This window comes from Mobula birostris, chromosome 3 (genome assembly GCF_030028105.1).
Source record: "Mobula birostris isolate sMobBir1 chromosome 3, sMobBir1.hap1, whole genome shotgun sequence".
NCBI lineage: Eukaryota > Metazoa > Chordata > Chondrichthyes > Myliobatiformes > Myliobatidae > Mobula > Mobula birostris.
In genome coordinates, this window is record NC_092372.1 from 135,935,338 (window position 1) to 135,952,013 (window position 16,676).

Below are 16,676 nucleotides of genomic sequence, written 5' to 3' on the forward strand. Positions count from 1 at the left end.
AGTAGTTTTTCCTCATCTCGGTCCTAAAAGGCTTCCCCTTTATCCTCAAACTGTGACCCCTCGTTCTGGACTTCCCCAACATCAGGAACAATCTTCCTGCATCCAGCCTGTCCAATCCCTTTAGGATTTTATAAGTTTCAATAAGATCCCCCCCTCAATCTTCTAAATTCCAACGAGTATAAGCCTAGTCAATCCAGTCTTTCATTATATGAAAGTCCTGCCATCCCAGGAATCAATCTGGTGCACCTTCTTTGTACTCCCTCTATGGCAAGAATGTCTTTCCTCAGATTAGGAGACCAAAACTGCACACAATACTCCAGATGTGGTCTCACCAAGGCCTTGTACAACTGCAGTAGTACCTCCCTGCTCCTGTACTCGAATCCTCTTGCTATGAATGCCAGCATACCATTCGCCTTTTTCACCGCCTGCTGTACCTGCATGCCCACTTTCAATGACTGGTGTATAATGACATTCAGGTCTCGTTGCACCTCCCCTTTTCCTAATCGGCCACCATTCAGATAATAATCTGTTTCCCTGTTTTTGCCACCAAAGTGGATAACTTCACATTTATCCACATTAAATTGCATCTGCCATGAATTTGCCCACTCACCTAAACTATCCAAGTCACCCTGCATCCTCCTCACAGCTAACACTGCCGCCCAGCTTCGTGTCATCCGCAAACTTGGAGATGCTGCATTTAATTCCCTCGTCCAAGTCATTAATAGATATTGTAAACAACTGGGGTCCCAGCACTGAGCCTTGCGGTACCCCACTAGTCACTGCCTGCCATTCTGAAAAGGTCCCGTTTATTCCCACTCTTTGCTTCTTGTCTGCCAATCAATTCTCTATCCACATCAATAACTTACCCCCAATACCGTGTGCTTTAAATTTGCACACTAATCTCCTGTGTGGGACCTTGTCAAAAGCCTTTTGAAAATCCAAATATACCACATCCACTGGTTCTCCCCTATCCACTCTACTAGTTACATCCTCAAAAAATTCTATGAGATTCGTCAGACATGATTTTCCTTTCACAAATCCATGCTGACTTTGTCCGATGATTTCACCGCTTTCCAAATGTGCTGTTATCACATCTTTGATAACTGACTCTAGCATTTTCCCCACCACCAATGTTAGGCTAACCGGTCTATGATTCCCCGGTTTCTCTCTCCCTCCTTTTTTAAAAAGCGGGGTTACATTAGCCACCCTCCAATCCTCAGGAACTAGACCAAAATCTAAAGAGTTTTGAAAAATTATCACTAATGCATCCACTATTTCTTGGGCTACTTCCTTAAGCACTCTGGGATGCAGACCATCTGGCCCTGGGGATTTATCTGCCTTTAATCTCTTCAATTTACCTAACACCACTTCCCTACTAACATGTATTTCGCTCAGTTCCTCCATCTCACTGGACCCTCTGTCCCCTACTATTTCTGGAAGATTATTTATGTCCTCCTTAGTGAAGACAGAACCAAAGTAATTATTCAATTGGTCTGCCATGTCCTTGTTCCCCATAATCAATTCACCTGTTTCTATCTGTGAGGGACCTGCATTTGCCTTAACCAATCTTTTTCTTTTCACATATCTATAAAAGCTTTTACAGTCAGTGTTTATGTTCCCTGCCAGTTTTCTCTCATAATCTGTTTTTCCTTTCCTAATTAAGCCCTATGTCCTCCTCTGCTGGACTCTGAATTTCTCCCAGTCCTCAGGTGAGCCACTTTTTCCGGCTAATCTGTATGTTTCTTCTTTGGAATTGATACTATCCCTAATTTCCCTTGTCAGCCACGGGTACACTACCTTCCCTGATTTATTCTTTTGCCAAAGTGGGAAGAACAATTGTTGTAGTTCATCCATGCGATCTTTAAATGCTTGCCATTGCATATCCACCGTCAATCCTTTTAAGTATCATTTGCCAGTCTATCTTAGCTAATTTACGTCTCATACCTTCAAAGTTACCCTTCTTTAACTTCAGAACTTTTGTTTCTGAATTAACTATGTCACTCTCCATCTTAATGAAGAATTCCACCATATTATGGTCACTCTTACCCAAGGGGCCTCTCATGACAAGATTGCTAATTAACCCTTTCTCATTGCTCAATACGCAGTCTAGAATGGCCTGCTCTCTAGTTGGTTCCTCGACATGTTGGTTCAAAAAATCATCCCGCATACATTCCAAGAAATCCTCTTCCTCAGCACCCTTACCAATTTGGTTCACCCAATCTATATGTAGATTGAAGTCACCCATTATAACTGCTGTTCCTTTATTGCACACATTTCTAATTTTCTGTTTAATGCCATCCCCAACCTTACTACTACTGTTAGGTGGCCTGTCCACAACTCCCACCAGCGTTTTCTGCTCCTTAGTGTTATGCAGCTCTACCCAGATCGATTCCACATCCTCCCGGCTAACGTCCTTCCTTTCTATTGCGTTAATCTCCTCTCTAACCAGCAACGCTACCCCACCTCCTTTTCTTTCATGTCTATCCCTCCTGAATACCGAGTATTCCTGAATGTTGAGCTCCCATCCTTGGTCATCCTGGAGCCATGTCTCTGTGATCCCAACTACATCATATTCATTAATAACAATCTGCATTTTTAATTCATCCACCTTGTTACGAATGCTCCTTGCATTGACACACAAAGCCTTCAGGTTAGTAGAGAAAATGAGGAGGTAGTCACAGATAAGTTGTAGGAGCCAGGCACCCTGGTGACTGTCAGGAGAAGGAATGGGACTAGGCAGCCAGTGCAGATTACCCTGTGGCTATTCCCTTCAATAGTGAGTACGCTGCTTTGGATTCTGTTGCAGAGGAAAGCCGCAGCAACCAGGCCTCTGGCATTGAGTCTGGCTCTGTGGCTCAGAAGGGAAAGGGGGAAGAGCAGGAGTACAGTGGTATTAGGGGATTCCATAATTAGAAGAGCAGAAAGCACACTCTGTGGACATGAATTAGACAGTCAGGCATGTTGTGTCCCAGGTGCCAGGGTCATGAATGTCTCAGATTGAGTCCACAGCACTCTAAAGAGAGGGTGAACAGCCCGATGTTGTGATACATATTGGTATCAACAGCATAGGTAGGAAAAGGGAAGAGGTCCTGAAGAGAGAATATAGGCAGTTAGACAGTAGGCAATCTCTGGATTACTTTCTATGCCACATGCCCACGAGGGCAAGAATAAGATGATTTGGCAGAAGAATGTGTGGCTGAGGAATTGGTGTAGGGGGCAGGGTTTCAGATTTCTGGATTATCTGGATCACTGTCGGGACAGAGACAAATATACTTGTGGGCAGGTTTGCTAGGGAGGGTTTAAACTAACTTGGCACGGGGATGGGAACCAGAGTGATAGGGCTGAGGATGGGGCAGTTGGTATACAAGAAGAGCATTTGATAGCTTTGGGCCTGTATTCACTAGAATTCAGAAGAATGAGGGGTGACCTCATTGAAATCGATCAAATGGTGAAAGACCTTGATAGAGTGGATGTGGAGAGGATGTTTTCTATGGTGGGGGAGGCCAAGACCAGAGGGCACAGCCTCAGAATAAAGGGGCTTCCTTTTAGAACGGAGATGAGCTCAGGGCATGAAGAGATACAGGCATAAGGCAGGAGATTGGGGCCAAGAGGAAAATTGGATCAGTCATGATGAAATGGCAGAGCAGACGCGAAAAGGCCAAAGTTCTAATTCTGCTTCTATATCTTATGGTCAGATGCAATGCGTAGTGAGACTGTGAGGAAGGACAGGCAAATGATAGGGCAAAATTGCAGTCAGTGAATGAGTTGAAGTGTAATGGCTGGTAAAAACCAAAAAGGATGATGAATACAGGACTGAAAGTGTTACCTTCGAATGCAGACAGTATATAGAACAAAATAGATGATCTTGTGATGGAGTTAGAGACAGAGACAGGCAACTGTGATGTTATGGGCATCTCTGAGTTGTGGCTGAAAGAAGATTTGGTTGGGAGCTTAATATTCACTGTTTTAAAAGGACAGACAGGTAGGCAGAGTGGGTGGCGTGGCTCTGTTGGTAAAAAAAAACAAATCAGATCCTTAGGAAGAGGTGACATAGGATCGGAACATGTAGAATCCTTGTGGGTAGAGTTAAGAAACTACAAGGATAAAAAGACCTTCATGGGCAATATATATAGGTCTCCAAACAGTAGCCAGGTTGTGGACTATAAATGACAACAGGAGATAGAAACAGCATGTAAAAATGGCAATGTTGTAATAACCATTGGGGATTTGAATATACAGGTAGATTGGAAAAATACAGTCAGCACTGGATCCCAAGTGAGGGAATTGGTAGAGTGACTTCAAGGTAGCTTTTTAGCGCAGTTTGTGATTGAGCTTATTAGGAGAGTGGCAATTCTGGATTGGATGTTATGTAATGATCCAGATTTGATTAGGAAGCTTAAGCTACAGGGACCCTGAGTGATCATAATATGATAGAATTCACCCCGAAGTTTGAGAAGGAGAAACTAAAATCTGATGCATCAGTATTACAGTGGAGTCAAGGCATGAGATTAGAGCTGGCAAAATTGATTGGAAGGGGACACTAGCAAAGATGACGACAGAATAGAAATGGCTGGTGTTTCTTGGGGAAATACGGAAGGCACAGGAAAGATACATCCCAAAGATGAACAGGCCTTCTAAATGGAGGATGAGGCAACCGTGGTTGATGAAGGTAGTCAAAGACAACATAAAAGCAAGAGAGAGAGCACATAATACAACCAAAATTAATGGGAAGCTAGAGAACTATGAAGCTTTTAAAAACCAACAGAAGGCAACTAAAAAAAAAGAAATATGAAGGGAAGCTAGCCAATAACATAAAGGAGGATACAAGTTTTTAGGTATATAAAGGGGGGGAGAGGGGGGGAGAGGGAGAATGAATGTCAGATCACTGGAAAATGCCACTGGAGAGATAGCAATGGGGGACAAAGAAATGGCAGATGAACTTAATGAATTTTGCGTCAGTCTTCACTGTGGAAGACACTAGCAGAATACCAGAAATGTAAAAATGTCAGGAGGTAGAAGTGAGTGTCACCACAATTACTAAGGAGAAGGTGCGTGAGAAACTGAAAGGCCCAACGGTAGGTTTGTCATCTGCACCAGATGGACTACACCCCAAGGAACTTAAAGAGGTAGCTGAAGAGATTGTGGATGCCTTATTAATGTTCTTTCAAGAATCACTAGATTCTGGAATGGTTCCTGAGGACTGAAAAATGGCAAATGTCATTCCAGTTTTTAAGAACGGAGGGAGGCAGAAGAAAGGATGTCTTCAGTTAGTCTGACTTCAGTGGTTGGAAAGATATGGGAGTCTATTATTAAGGATGAGGTTGCCAGGTACTTTGAGATACACGATAAAATAAGCTAAAGTCTCCATGATAAATCTGTAGAAATCTGCTGGAGTCTTTGGTGGTACACCAAATGTCCTTAAACTCCTCATGAAGTATAGCTGCTGATGTGCCTTCTTCGTGACTGCATCAATATGTTAGGATCAATCCTCTGAGATGTCAATGCCCAGGAAGTTAAGCTGCTCCTCCTCTCCACTGCTGATCCCCCAATGAGGACTGATGTGTTCTCCTGACTTCCCCTTCCTGAAGCCCACAATCAGCTACTTGGTCTTACTGACTGAGAGGAAAACTGTTACTGTGACACAACTCAACCAGTCCACCTATCTCACTCCTACATTTTTATCTCCATCATTCTAGTTTATTACAAACAGTTAACTTCATCCCTGGTAACATCTCCACTAGGGTGATTGTGATTGCTGGGTATAAGCCATCCCTCTTCTAAAAATTTCTCCAACACCAATTCTAGTGCCCAAGGAACCCAAATCCTTTCTTTCCTCACTATCTCTTCAGCCACGCTTTCATATAGTTCATCTCCCATTAACAGGCTTACTGGCACTTGGCATTGCAAGTAACCTTGAGATCATGACATTTAACTCATCGCTTCACTCCTTAAAATCAGCTCGCATTACCATATCCCGTGTTGGATCTACACAGTAGTACAAATATGCACCATAACCACTGGTTGCTTATCCTCACCCTTTTCATTGTTTTTGACACCCTTCGATTGACCCTGTGTGATTGGACAACTTGACGTCTTTTTTTACCTAGACAGAAATAAGGAAGTGCACTGGAGAAAACCAGAAGACTACTTACTTCGGACGTGGTTTTCTGCGCAGTACATCATGTCAGCTGCATGAATAAACTGATAGCCAGATCCCCGCATGCATAATTCAGCATCTGTGTAACCCAGGACTATCTTCCCTCTGCAAACAAATTAGAACAGTATTTTTCTTTGTGCATACCTGCCACATTAGAATGCATACATGCTATTAGTTTTCCAAAATGAAATTATGTCAGTCAATGAAACTTTCTCCCTTCAAAATTCATTGAGATAAACTTATTACTATTTCTAATAGTCACACATTAGCCAAATATTGCTTATGGGATCTGAAATCCCATGCTATAAGTAGTAATTTTCCAGCATATAAAGCCAATGCATGTAAAGAACAACCCAAATGGAATACAAACCACCCAAATTAAAATTAAACAATTAAAGACTCAGGGTGCTAGCTGCCAGCACAGCAACTTGTACCTAATAGCTACACCAGTCCACAGAAGATGATGTAAGAAGACAAACCTAAACTAAACAGGAAATGTAAAAGAGGTTGAATAATCTGAATACTTGCACAGATCCAGTCATAGTGTGTTCCCCTGTTGAAGGAAACTTAAGTGCCTCTACAGACTAAAAAGCAATAAAACTTCACTTCTTCACTTGCTAGAAATCTGAAACATGATTGCGATACTCGGCAGGTCAGGCACCATCGGTGGAAAGAGAAACAAAGTTAACAGAGATTTCATTCCTATCAATGATAACCCTGTTTCTCTCTCTGCAGATACTGTCTGATGTCAAGAATATTTCCATCATTTAGTACTTTTATTTCATAGTCCTACATATTACATACAACAAAATATGGCTCCTTTAGTCAGGAAATACAAAGGTAAGTTAGCCAAACTTATAGCATATTGTTGAATTTTAACAAAATTCAAACTGTCCCAAAAACTGGCCAAGCTCTGCTGTAGCAGGTTTGACCTGAAATAGCATTCATGTGCCTTTGCATTTGTCATGCAAAGAAAAGTAAAAATCAGGCTACTCTTTTTTTTTAAAAATAGGCTGTACCAATGTGCAAAATTATTTAAAACTCAAGTATGATGTTTTCTATATTTAACAATTTAACTTCAATTTAATTTCATTTTCAGAAAATTCTAAAAGTTTATGAATATTAGGGACATACAAACACATTGAAATTCATGACAGATGACAAAGTTAACGAGTTTGGCCTTGCCATAATCAACGTTTTGTTTTAATAAAGATGAGTTTATCCTGCCCTGCACTCATATCTCAGTCAGTCCAATAGAAGCTCTGCTGCTTTGCTCTTAGCTGCAAGATAGTCTCACCCAGCAAGATCACCTCAGCAAGTGTAGATCAATTAAGTGCCTGACGATGAAGTTCAGTGATGAGTGCTGGCAGTGAGCCACATGCAGCAAAATATGGGTCAGCGATGAAGAAAAATAAACTGAGTCACAACTGAGGTATCAGACGACTAGAGGATAAGCGATATTGAACCTTTACTTGAGCAAGGGGAGCTTGGTTAAGCCAGGGTACTATAGGCCAGTGAGCTTACATTCGTGGTAGGAAAGTTATTTGAAGGGATTCTGAGGGACATGTTTTATGTGCATTTGGAAAGGACTGATTAGAGATAACATAACTTTGTCCATAAGAAACTTGAATTTTTGATGAGGTGACCAAGAGAATCGAGGGGGACAGGGCAGTAGATGTCACCTATGTGGACTTCCGCAAAGTTTTTGATAAAGTCCTGCGTCGTAGGTTAGTATGGAAGATTTGAATACTTGGGATTCAGGGTGAGCTAGCCTGAAAGAAGTAACACAAGCAGACAATGTGCCGAGGAAGGCTTATTGTTTGCCGGCCTTCACAGGCTGAAGCATTTAATATAAGAATTGGATGGTCTGTTACAATTGTACAAAATGTTGGTTAGGCTGCAGCTGGAACTTTGTTTGTAGTCATGGTTGTTACGCCACAGGAAAGATGTTTTTATGGCAAAGAGGGAACAGAAAAGATTAACAAGGATATTGCCTGTTTTGGAGTGTTAAGAGATACTAGAAAATATTGGTTGACAGGGTATGTCTTCTTCCCCTCTGCCTTCAGATTTCTGAACGGTTCATTATTTTTCTTACACTAACTTATTTATTTTGTAATCTATAGTAATTTTATGTCTCTGCACTGTTTATGCAAAACCTCAGAATTTCATGTCATATAAAAGTGACAAAAAAACAAATGTTTGTTTCCCTGGGAGAAAAGGAAGCTGTAAAATGACATAATAGAGTCATATTAAATTATGAGAGGTGTAGATAGGATAGATAGTCAGCATGTGTTTCCCATATTAGGCATATCTAAAAGTAGAGCTCAAAAGGCTTAAAGCGAGAGAGAGAGAGAGAGAGAGAGAATAGCTATAAAGGGAATCTGAAGGGTAAACTTTTCACACAAGGTGTGGTTGTATTTAGAAATGAACTGCCCGAGGAGGTGGTGAAGGCAGGAACAGCAGCAACATTTAAGTGGCATTGAGACAGGTACCAGAATGAGCAAGGCAAGTGGAAATAGTACAAATAGATATGATGGTCAGCATAGACACGATGAGAGAAGGGACCTGTTTCTATGGTGTACAACTCCATGAGTCTAAATAAAATTTATATTGCTACAGTAGTTCTGTTAGGGAAATACCAACATCTCTTTATTTCTATTCAGCATTATTCCCAAAATGCAATTAAAATGAAAGACCAGTTAATATGTTTTTGGTGACCTTGGCTCCGCCCCAAGAACCTATCTTCTATTAGCAATCACATTCTGATACATCTCAATATCCATTTACATCAGCAGTCTATCACATCATTTCATGGATTGATGCAAGTTAGCTGCCCATCCCAAAGATATGCCAAAAAATCATATATTGTTATTTAACTTATTATATTTTGACATGTTTCCTCTTTGTCACTATGATTATTTTGAATAACTCTTTTAAATCTATACTATTCATCCCTATAATCACTGAAAATGTCATTTCTATACACCTGTATACCTCAAAACCATGCTATTCTTAATTATTCTCTCTGAGCCTTTCTTAACAAGCTGATTAAGTATCATATGTCATTCTTGTTTCTTCTTTGTGCTTTGGCTCTTGGTAGGGCCACTCATGCCAAACAGGTCAAAGGACAGAGAGTAGACAAAGAGCGGTCCATCAGTCCTCCAAGTTCAAGGGTTTAACGATGCTGAGGATGTTCTACGAGTCTGTGGTGGCCAGTGCCATCATGTTTGCTGTTGTATGCTGGGGCAGCAGGCTGAGGGTAGCAGACACCAACAGAATCAACAAACTCATTCGTAAGGCCAGTGATGTTGTGGGGATGGAACTGGACTCTCTCATGGTGGTGTCTGAAAAGAGGATGCTGTCTAAGTTGCATGCCGTCTTGGATAACGTCTCCCATCAACTACATAATGTACTGCGTGGGCACAGGAGTACATTCAGCCAGAGACTCATTCCACCGAGATGCAACACAGAGCGTCATAGGAAGTCATTCCTGCCTGTGGCCATCAAACTTTACAACTCCTCCCTTGGAGGGTCAGACACCCTGAGCCAATAGGCTGGTCCTGGACTTATTTTATAATTTACTGGTATAACTTACATATTACTATTTAACTATTTACAGTTTTTTATTAATATTTATTATTTATGGTGCAACTGTAACGAAAACCAATTTCCCCCGGGATCAATAAAATATGACTATGACTAATTCAAGGCTGACTGGTAAAACAAACTGTTACGGAAACAGCAATGAAAAATTCTTCGACATTTGTGTGCAACGGTATTCCTGAGTCTCCACATGGAACTTACATGACTGAGAGTAGTGAAAACTGAACTACTGTATGCTGAAGGAAGCCCTGAACACTGCCAAAGACAGAGGACCTTCATTGCTGCCCAAATCGTCAGTGGCATAACAGGCAGTAGAGAGTTGAATATTCTGTGCTTTTACACCTGGCATCTACAGGCTATATAATTAGTATTCATTTGTCCTTTCTGTAATATCTGTGGCTCATACACCTCAGAATTATTAGATTGTGGATTATACAATACTAAGAAAATAACACTAAATTTGCATAACCTGGATGTTCTCCAAACTGCGCAGAGTACTTAATATATAGTTATGAATTTACTCACCATTTGACATCCTGATAGGGATGTTGTATTACTTAATATTTGAATGGAGTTACTAAGGGGTGTAACATTTTTATTGCCACATAAACTCATCTGATCAACATTTCTAATCTGCACCTCCATTGTGACTTAGCAAAATGCTATCTCACCTTTTATTTGTTTTCAAAATTTAATTGCTGCTTATTCATCACCTAAGTACTTTTCTCTGTTTAATTACATGTTAAGTTACTTGGTATTCTAAGGACCTGACATATTGAATAATTTCTGCCATTCAAAAAGTATCGACAAATTAAAGCAAACAACGCAAATGTGTAAGGTTTTAATAATTATAAATTGAAATTTTATAGTAAATATTTTCTACTTACTTAACATCACAGCCCATTGGTGTGAAGTCTAATTTGTGTTTAGTCCTGAAAATTAAATTTTTGGTTCGGATCTCCAAAATGGATGGAGGCTGCAGAGGGGTTGCTATTGCAAACAAGGCCAACTGTGGGGGGATAATTGAGCCATCTTTTCCCTTCATATTCTGTTCATAAAGGAACTTGAGTCTACCTTGAAAATTCATAGCCTAGAAGGAAAGAGTTAGAAATTAGTTGGTGCAATACTTCTAATCCAGGTTATAACAGTTAAAAGCAAATTAGTAGAAAAAAAGGACAAAGGCTTTGCCATAACTGAAGAATTTGGTAAAATTGTTTTACAAGAAAAATAAAAATGAATTTCTTTACATGATGGCATGAATTATAGTAAAGGGATCTGGGAATCCTCAATATTTGCCCATATTGCTCATACCAAAACAGATTTTTAATCCATAGTGAAGGCATTTATAGATTTAAAAGCATTCCTTAATTTTCAATTTTACAATAGCTGCAAACACCTTTTAAATAAATTCAACACTGTGCATCAGAAAGCAGAGCTACACAAGTATAAATATGCAAACACAAAGCTCCAATAAGTGCAGTTCTGGTTATCAATTTGTAATCCTCTTTGGTTAGATGTGAAGTTTAATAAAGGGGAAAAGGTATCAATGTACAGTATTTAACCACTGGCAAGTCTAACTGACACTGATGATGACAGCATGATTATTGGCATTAATTAGTTTTTAGGGAGGTACATGTTAATCACAGAAGTCAGAACTGACTTGGGAGAATGTGCAGCCAACTTCATTAGTATTTTATATAAAATAGTGTGCTGATGAGGGTAATATAAAAGCAAATTCTGCAAATGTTTGAAATCTGAAGTAAAAGCAGAAAATACTGGAACTACTCAGCTGGTCAGGCAACAACTTTAATATAGCCTGCATATATTCTAGTTAACATTGTCAAGGATCTCCAGGACAGACTGGTTGTGGAAGCCATATCTAGGCAAATGGAATTAAAACTGCATTAAAGTTGTTTAACTGGGAAATAGCAAAGGAGAAAGGTCAAAAGAAGATACTCAGATAGGTCCAAAAAGAGCAAATGGAATTCAATCTGCAGGAACAAATAAGGCAAATCCTCCCGGGAGGGGGGAGAAGATGGCGGCGCAACGGCAGCGTGCGCGGCCTCTCTGGTGAATGACATCTTGTATCTGTCAAGTAGGGGACCGTGCACAATTCTGATTTGATGGAGACAGACGTGAGAGTACGGAGGAACATCTGGAAAACTTCTGAAATGCCCGCTTTGCTGCCGCTGCTACTGTGTGGTAACCGGAATCTCCGGAGCTGAAGGCCCCAAAATCCTCGGCTTTGCGTGCTTCAGTGGCCGGGGAGAGGTCGAAGGCGCTCGGCAGAGGATGGCGCTCGGGAGGCTGTATTGGAGAGGCTGGTTGGAAGCTCGAAGGTTTTGGACGGATGGACAGAGGCAGACAAAAAAAGAGGCCTTTCTATCATAAATCGCCCACCATGTTTCACCCTTCCTCAGTCATAACAATCTCCTTAAGCTCCTACTTACCACTCCACTCCTCCAGTAAATAATGGGCATCTTTCCTGTCAGCTCTCAGTTCTGATAAGACTTTGAGCCAAAACGTCAAAAATTTATTTCCCACTACAGATGCTGCTTGAACCAATGAGTTCCTCAAGCAGCTTGTTAATTGCATGAGGTGTTGTTTTACTATAAGTTCCATGTTTGCACCACATCTTGGAGAATTATTCCTCCAAAGTAATTAGTGAAGCTCTTTTTAAAATCAGGAATAAATGGTTTAACTAAAATAACTTCTGCAAGTAGCTCCATTCTAGAAATCCACCCTTTTAACAAAGTGCAACTTTCACATGGATTTTATCTGGAATTATATGTATTAGACTATAACTTGATCCACGAACAACTTTGTAACATCAATGATGTCTGATATATCTGGTGCTCCTGATATGACTTCCTCCATATCAGTGAGACGCGACATAAATTGGGTACCTTCACTCCATCCGGAACAAGCAGGACTTCCTGGTGAGCAACCATTTTAACTGCAATTCACATTCTCATTCAAACATGTTGGTCCACAGCCTCCTCTACTGCCACAATGAGGCCACTCTCAGGTTGGAGGAGCAACACCTCGTATTCCACTCAATCTGACGGCATGAACATCAATTTCTCTAACTTCTTGTAAATTTCACCCCTCCCCCTTCTTCCATTCCCAACTCTGGCTCACCTCTTACCTCTTCTGTTCTCCTCACCTGCCTATCATCTCCCTATGGACCCTCCTCCTTCTCTTTCTCCCATAGCCCACTCTCCTATCAGTTTCCTTCTTCTTCAGCCCTTTATCTTTTCCACCTATCACCTCCCAGCTTCTCACTTCATCCTCCCCTTCCCCTACACACCTGGCTTCACCTATCACTTTCAAGTTTGTATTCCTTCCCTACCCCCCACCTTCTTATTCTGGCTTCCTCCCTCTACCTTTCCAGTCCTGATGAAGGGTCGCATCCTCAGATGGTAATTATTTATTCCTCTAAATAGATGCTGCCTGGTGGGCACAGTTCCTCCAGCATTTTGTGTGTGTTATTCTGGCTTTCCAGCATCTTCAAAATCTGGTGTTTAACATCAACTATACACTTCTACCTGGTCTTGAACCTTCAGAACAAGCATACATCAGGGCAGTGAAGGAAAAAAGGCTTCCTGTATAGGATCTCCTTAATCAATAGGGCAGAAAAATATTGAAGTTAACTGCACAACTATTGAGTAAGAACTGTGAATAGAGTTGCAAAATTCTGGCGCAGGCATACAAATGAAGAGAAGGAAGGAATTATTGACTTAATGGACAGAGAGTTGGGTGAGGAGAATGAGAGTGGAGAAGGGGTGAAGAGAAACGAGGCAAGAAAAATAACACAAAGGTTTCAATTTTAAATTTTGTTAATAATCTCCAACAGCAGCTGAAAATCCAAGGGAATGTTCATTTCAATGATTAATAATAATTAATATAATACATGGAATTTTGAGTAAAGGATCACAAACCAACTTTTTGGAGCGAATTTTGTCCTTCTCTACAGAGAAGTCTCACTGCACATGAAGTGTTAAAAGATCAAGTCAAATAACCAGAAACTGTTTTTATACTTTTTTTTTTTAAACAGGTGTTGCCCAACTCCTCCTTGCTCAAGATACTTTAACATTTGAGAAAAGATCATTTATTTTTATTGAATAATTTGTATCTTATGTGAAAATCCCTTAGGATTTTATAATTCTAACCAATACAGTTCATGAGATGATAGCATTGGTAAAACAAGGCTACTTAGTAAATAATTATTGTTAAATAACTTCACATGAAAACTGCAAGATAAAAAAGAAAATGCACAATCTCAAAAGATAACTTTACCAGAAATCCAGAGGAATTATCCAGGAGACATCTTAACCTGCATACAAAGTTTCTTTCCAAAAAAGGCGACTTTTCTGGGGGAAGCTGCTCGGGACTATAATGGCTCATGGGCATTGGAAGTCCATTTTCACCTGAATAAAAGATAGTTTCATGAGACATACACCAAGAATGTATGGAAATATAAAAGTAAGGCTTCTTTCCTAGGACTTCCTATTTTCACACTTTGTCCAAATTAAGTAATATCAAGAACAGCTATGAGCATCTGTGCTAGAAATCAGATTGGATATAGAATTGCAATCTGACCTGAGAGAACCTTTATAATCCTCACTCTCATCTATCTCTCCCTCTTATGCAGCTCACGCTTCTCTCAGTCTGCCGGGCTCTGTTAACCTCCATCGACAAGTCACAGTCAGATACACTGATTATGAAGCACAAATATCTAAGATAATCCAAAACTAACACATCATTCTAGGGCAAGGTATATGGGATCAAATCAAAGCAACATTTTTTCACGAATTAAATGCTATATTGTCATTTTGAATCTTAAGCAATTTAAAGGCAAGATTATCATTACTGACTGGCAGTATCAACAGCAAATTACCATGAATGATTCCCACATTCTCACAATACATATACTATAAAAAGTGGGTATTTGGAATGGGTGGGAAAACAGAATTTCATCTAAGGTGAAAGAAAATACTGTATATTACAAACAAATATGCATTGGTAACCATAATTCAAGTAATTTAGTTACCTCCTTCAGAGAGTACAACAAATCATTTGATTGCCCAAAGAGAAAGGACAGTGCTTTTTAAGACAGAAAAATATTGGAAAGATATTTTTGACATTATTTCCACGGTTTTGAATATAGACTTACAACCTCATCCAATTACTGCTATTTTTGGATTACCAATGATAGATTCAAATTATTTCACCTCTTCAGCACATAGGATGATTGCATTTCTTACTCTAATGGCTAGAAGATCCATTTTGCTGAATTGGAAAGAGATTAACCCTTCTACTGTATTTCATTGGTTTTCACAAACTATGGTATGTTTGAATTTGGAAAAAGTTAGAAGTGCGGTTTATGACCCTTCTATTAGATTTGAAAAAACTTGGAGGCCATTCATTCAGCATTTTCATTTGATGTAATTTGACTATTTCCAAACTTGTTTTATTTCTCTGTACTGTTGGTTGAGAGGAATGGAGTCGTCGACACTAAGGTTTTCTTCTTTCCCATTTTCAAGTTGTTAGTATTGCCCAAGTCTTTTAGTTTAGTTGACTAATTCTGTTTAGTTTTTTTTGGGATGGGGTTTGTTTTTTCTCTATTTTTTTTTTCTTTTTCATGATTTTTCTTCAGTTTTTTTTTGCTTTGTATTATTCATTGTTATTCTACACGATTGGGAGCCTCGTCAATTTATACTATATGGTTTTACACTTACTCATTTTAACTGTAACAATGTATCTCCTACTACTTGTATTTTTGCTTTATGTTTTCATTTTATGAAATTAATAAAAAGATTGAAAAAGAAAGAAAGACAGAAGGAATTTCTTTGCAAATGGGCCAATGAGCAGAAGTACATTCAGTGGCCACTTTATTAGGTACTCCTGTACGCCTGCTCATGTGGCAGCCATTCAATGCATAACAGCATGCAGATTTGGTCAAGCAGTTCAATTGTTGTTCAGGCCAAAACTTCTGAACAGAGATGCAATGTGACTATTGAATAATTGTCGGTGCCAGATGGGGTAGTTTGAATATCTCAGAAACTGCTAAACACCTGGGATTTTCATGCATAACAGGCTCTAGACTTTACAGAGAATAGTGCGAAAAACAAAAACATTCAGTGAGCAGCATTTCTGTGGACAGAAATTACTTGTTAATGAAGGAGGTCTGACTGTGGTGAAACTGGCTCAAGCTGACGAGAAAGTGACAGTAACTCAAATAGCCACGCATTATGACAGTGATGTACAGCAGAACATCTCCAAATGCGCAACACATTGAATCTAAGAGTGGATGGGCTACAGCAGTAGAAGTCCACATGAGGTTCCACTCCTGTGAGCACTTTGTTAGGTATATTTCCTGTACCTAATAAAATGGCCACTGACTGTAATGCCAGATATTGTGCTCAACACTAAATGACAATACAGACGAAACACTTTGGCAAAACTCAGATTATCGCATAGAAAGGATTTTAAAAACAGATAATTAAAATTCCAACTTGGCTGTTTTTGAAGAGAAGCATCCCATTTGAAGTTTTGCAAAATGTGTCATGTTAAAAAAGTACTTTATGGGCATTTGCACCTATCTAAGCAGGTGAATAGAGATGCTGCTCAATATCTTATTGATAGACTATCTCTGGAAAATGCAGCACTTGCTTAGTGGTGAATTGACCTAGGTTATTTGCTGAACACCTGAGCATAAACAACAAAGTCAAGTTAATAATCGGAAAACCCAAGAGTAAAACAATGTACGGACTATTAAATAAAATGAAAAATGAGAACAAATCCAGTATTAATAGTACTTGTATCTTTTCCCAATTATTGATCAGTCATATTATATGCTTCTGGAATTTTTGCATATTTTATTATCTAAAATTGCTTTACTTAGAAAGAATAA

The 16,676-nt window shown here is 39.6% G+C and overlaps 1 protein-coding gene across 1 annotated transcript in view; it reads right to left on the bottom strand.

Moving 5' to 3' along the window:
• The window catches only part of LOC140195290 (aryl hydrocarbon receptor-like), a 219,428-nt gene that overhangs the window by 25,936 nt on the left and 176,816 nt on the right, over nt 1–16,676 (bottom strand). The window contains exons 6-8 of the mRNA XM_072253377.1: nt 14,060–14,190; nt 10,648–10,850; nt 6,153–6,262 (exon numbers count right to left, since the gene is read on the bottom strand). Coding sequence (XP_072109478.1) covers nt 6,153–6,262; nt 10,648–10,850; nt 14,060–14,190 — 444 coding nt within the window. The remainder of the gene's footprint in view (nt 1–6,152; nt 6,263–10,647; nt 10,851–14,059; nt 14,191–16,676) is intronic.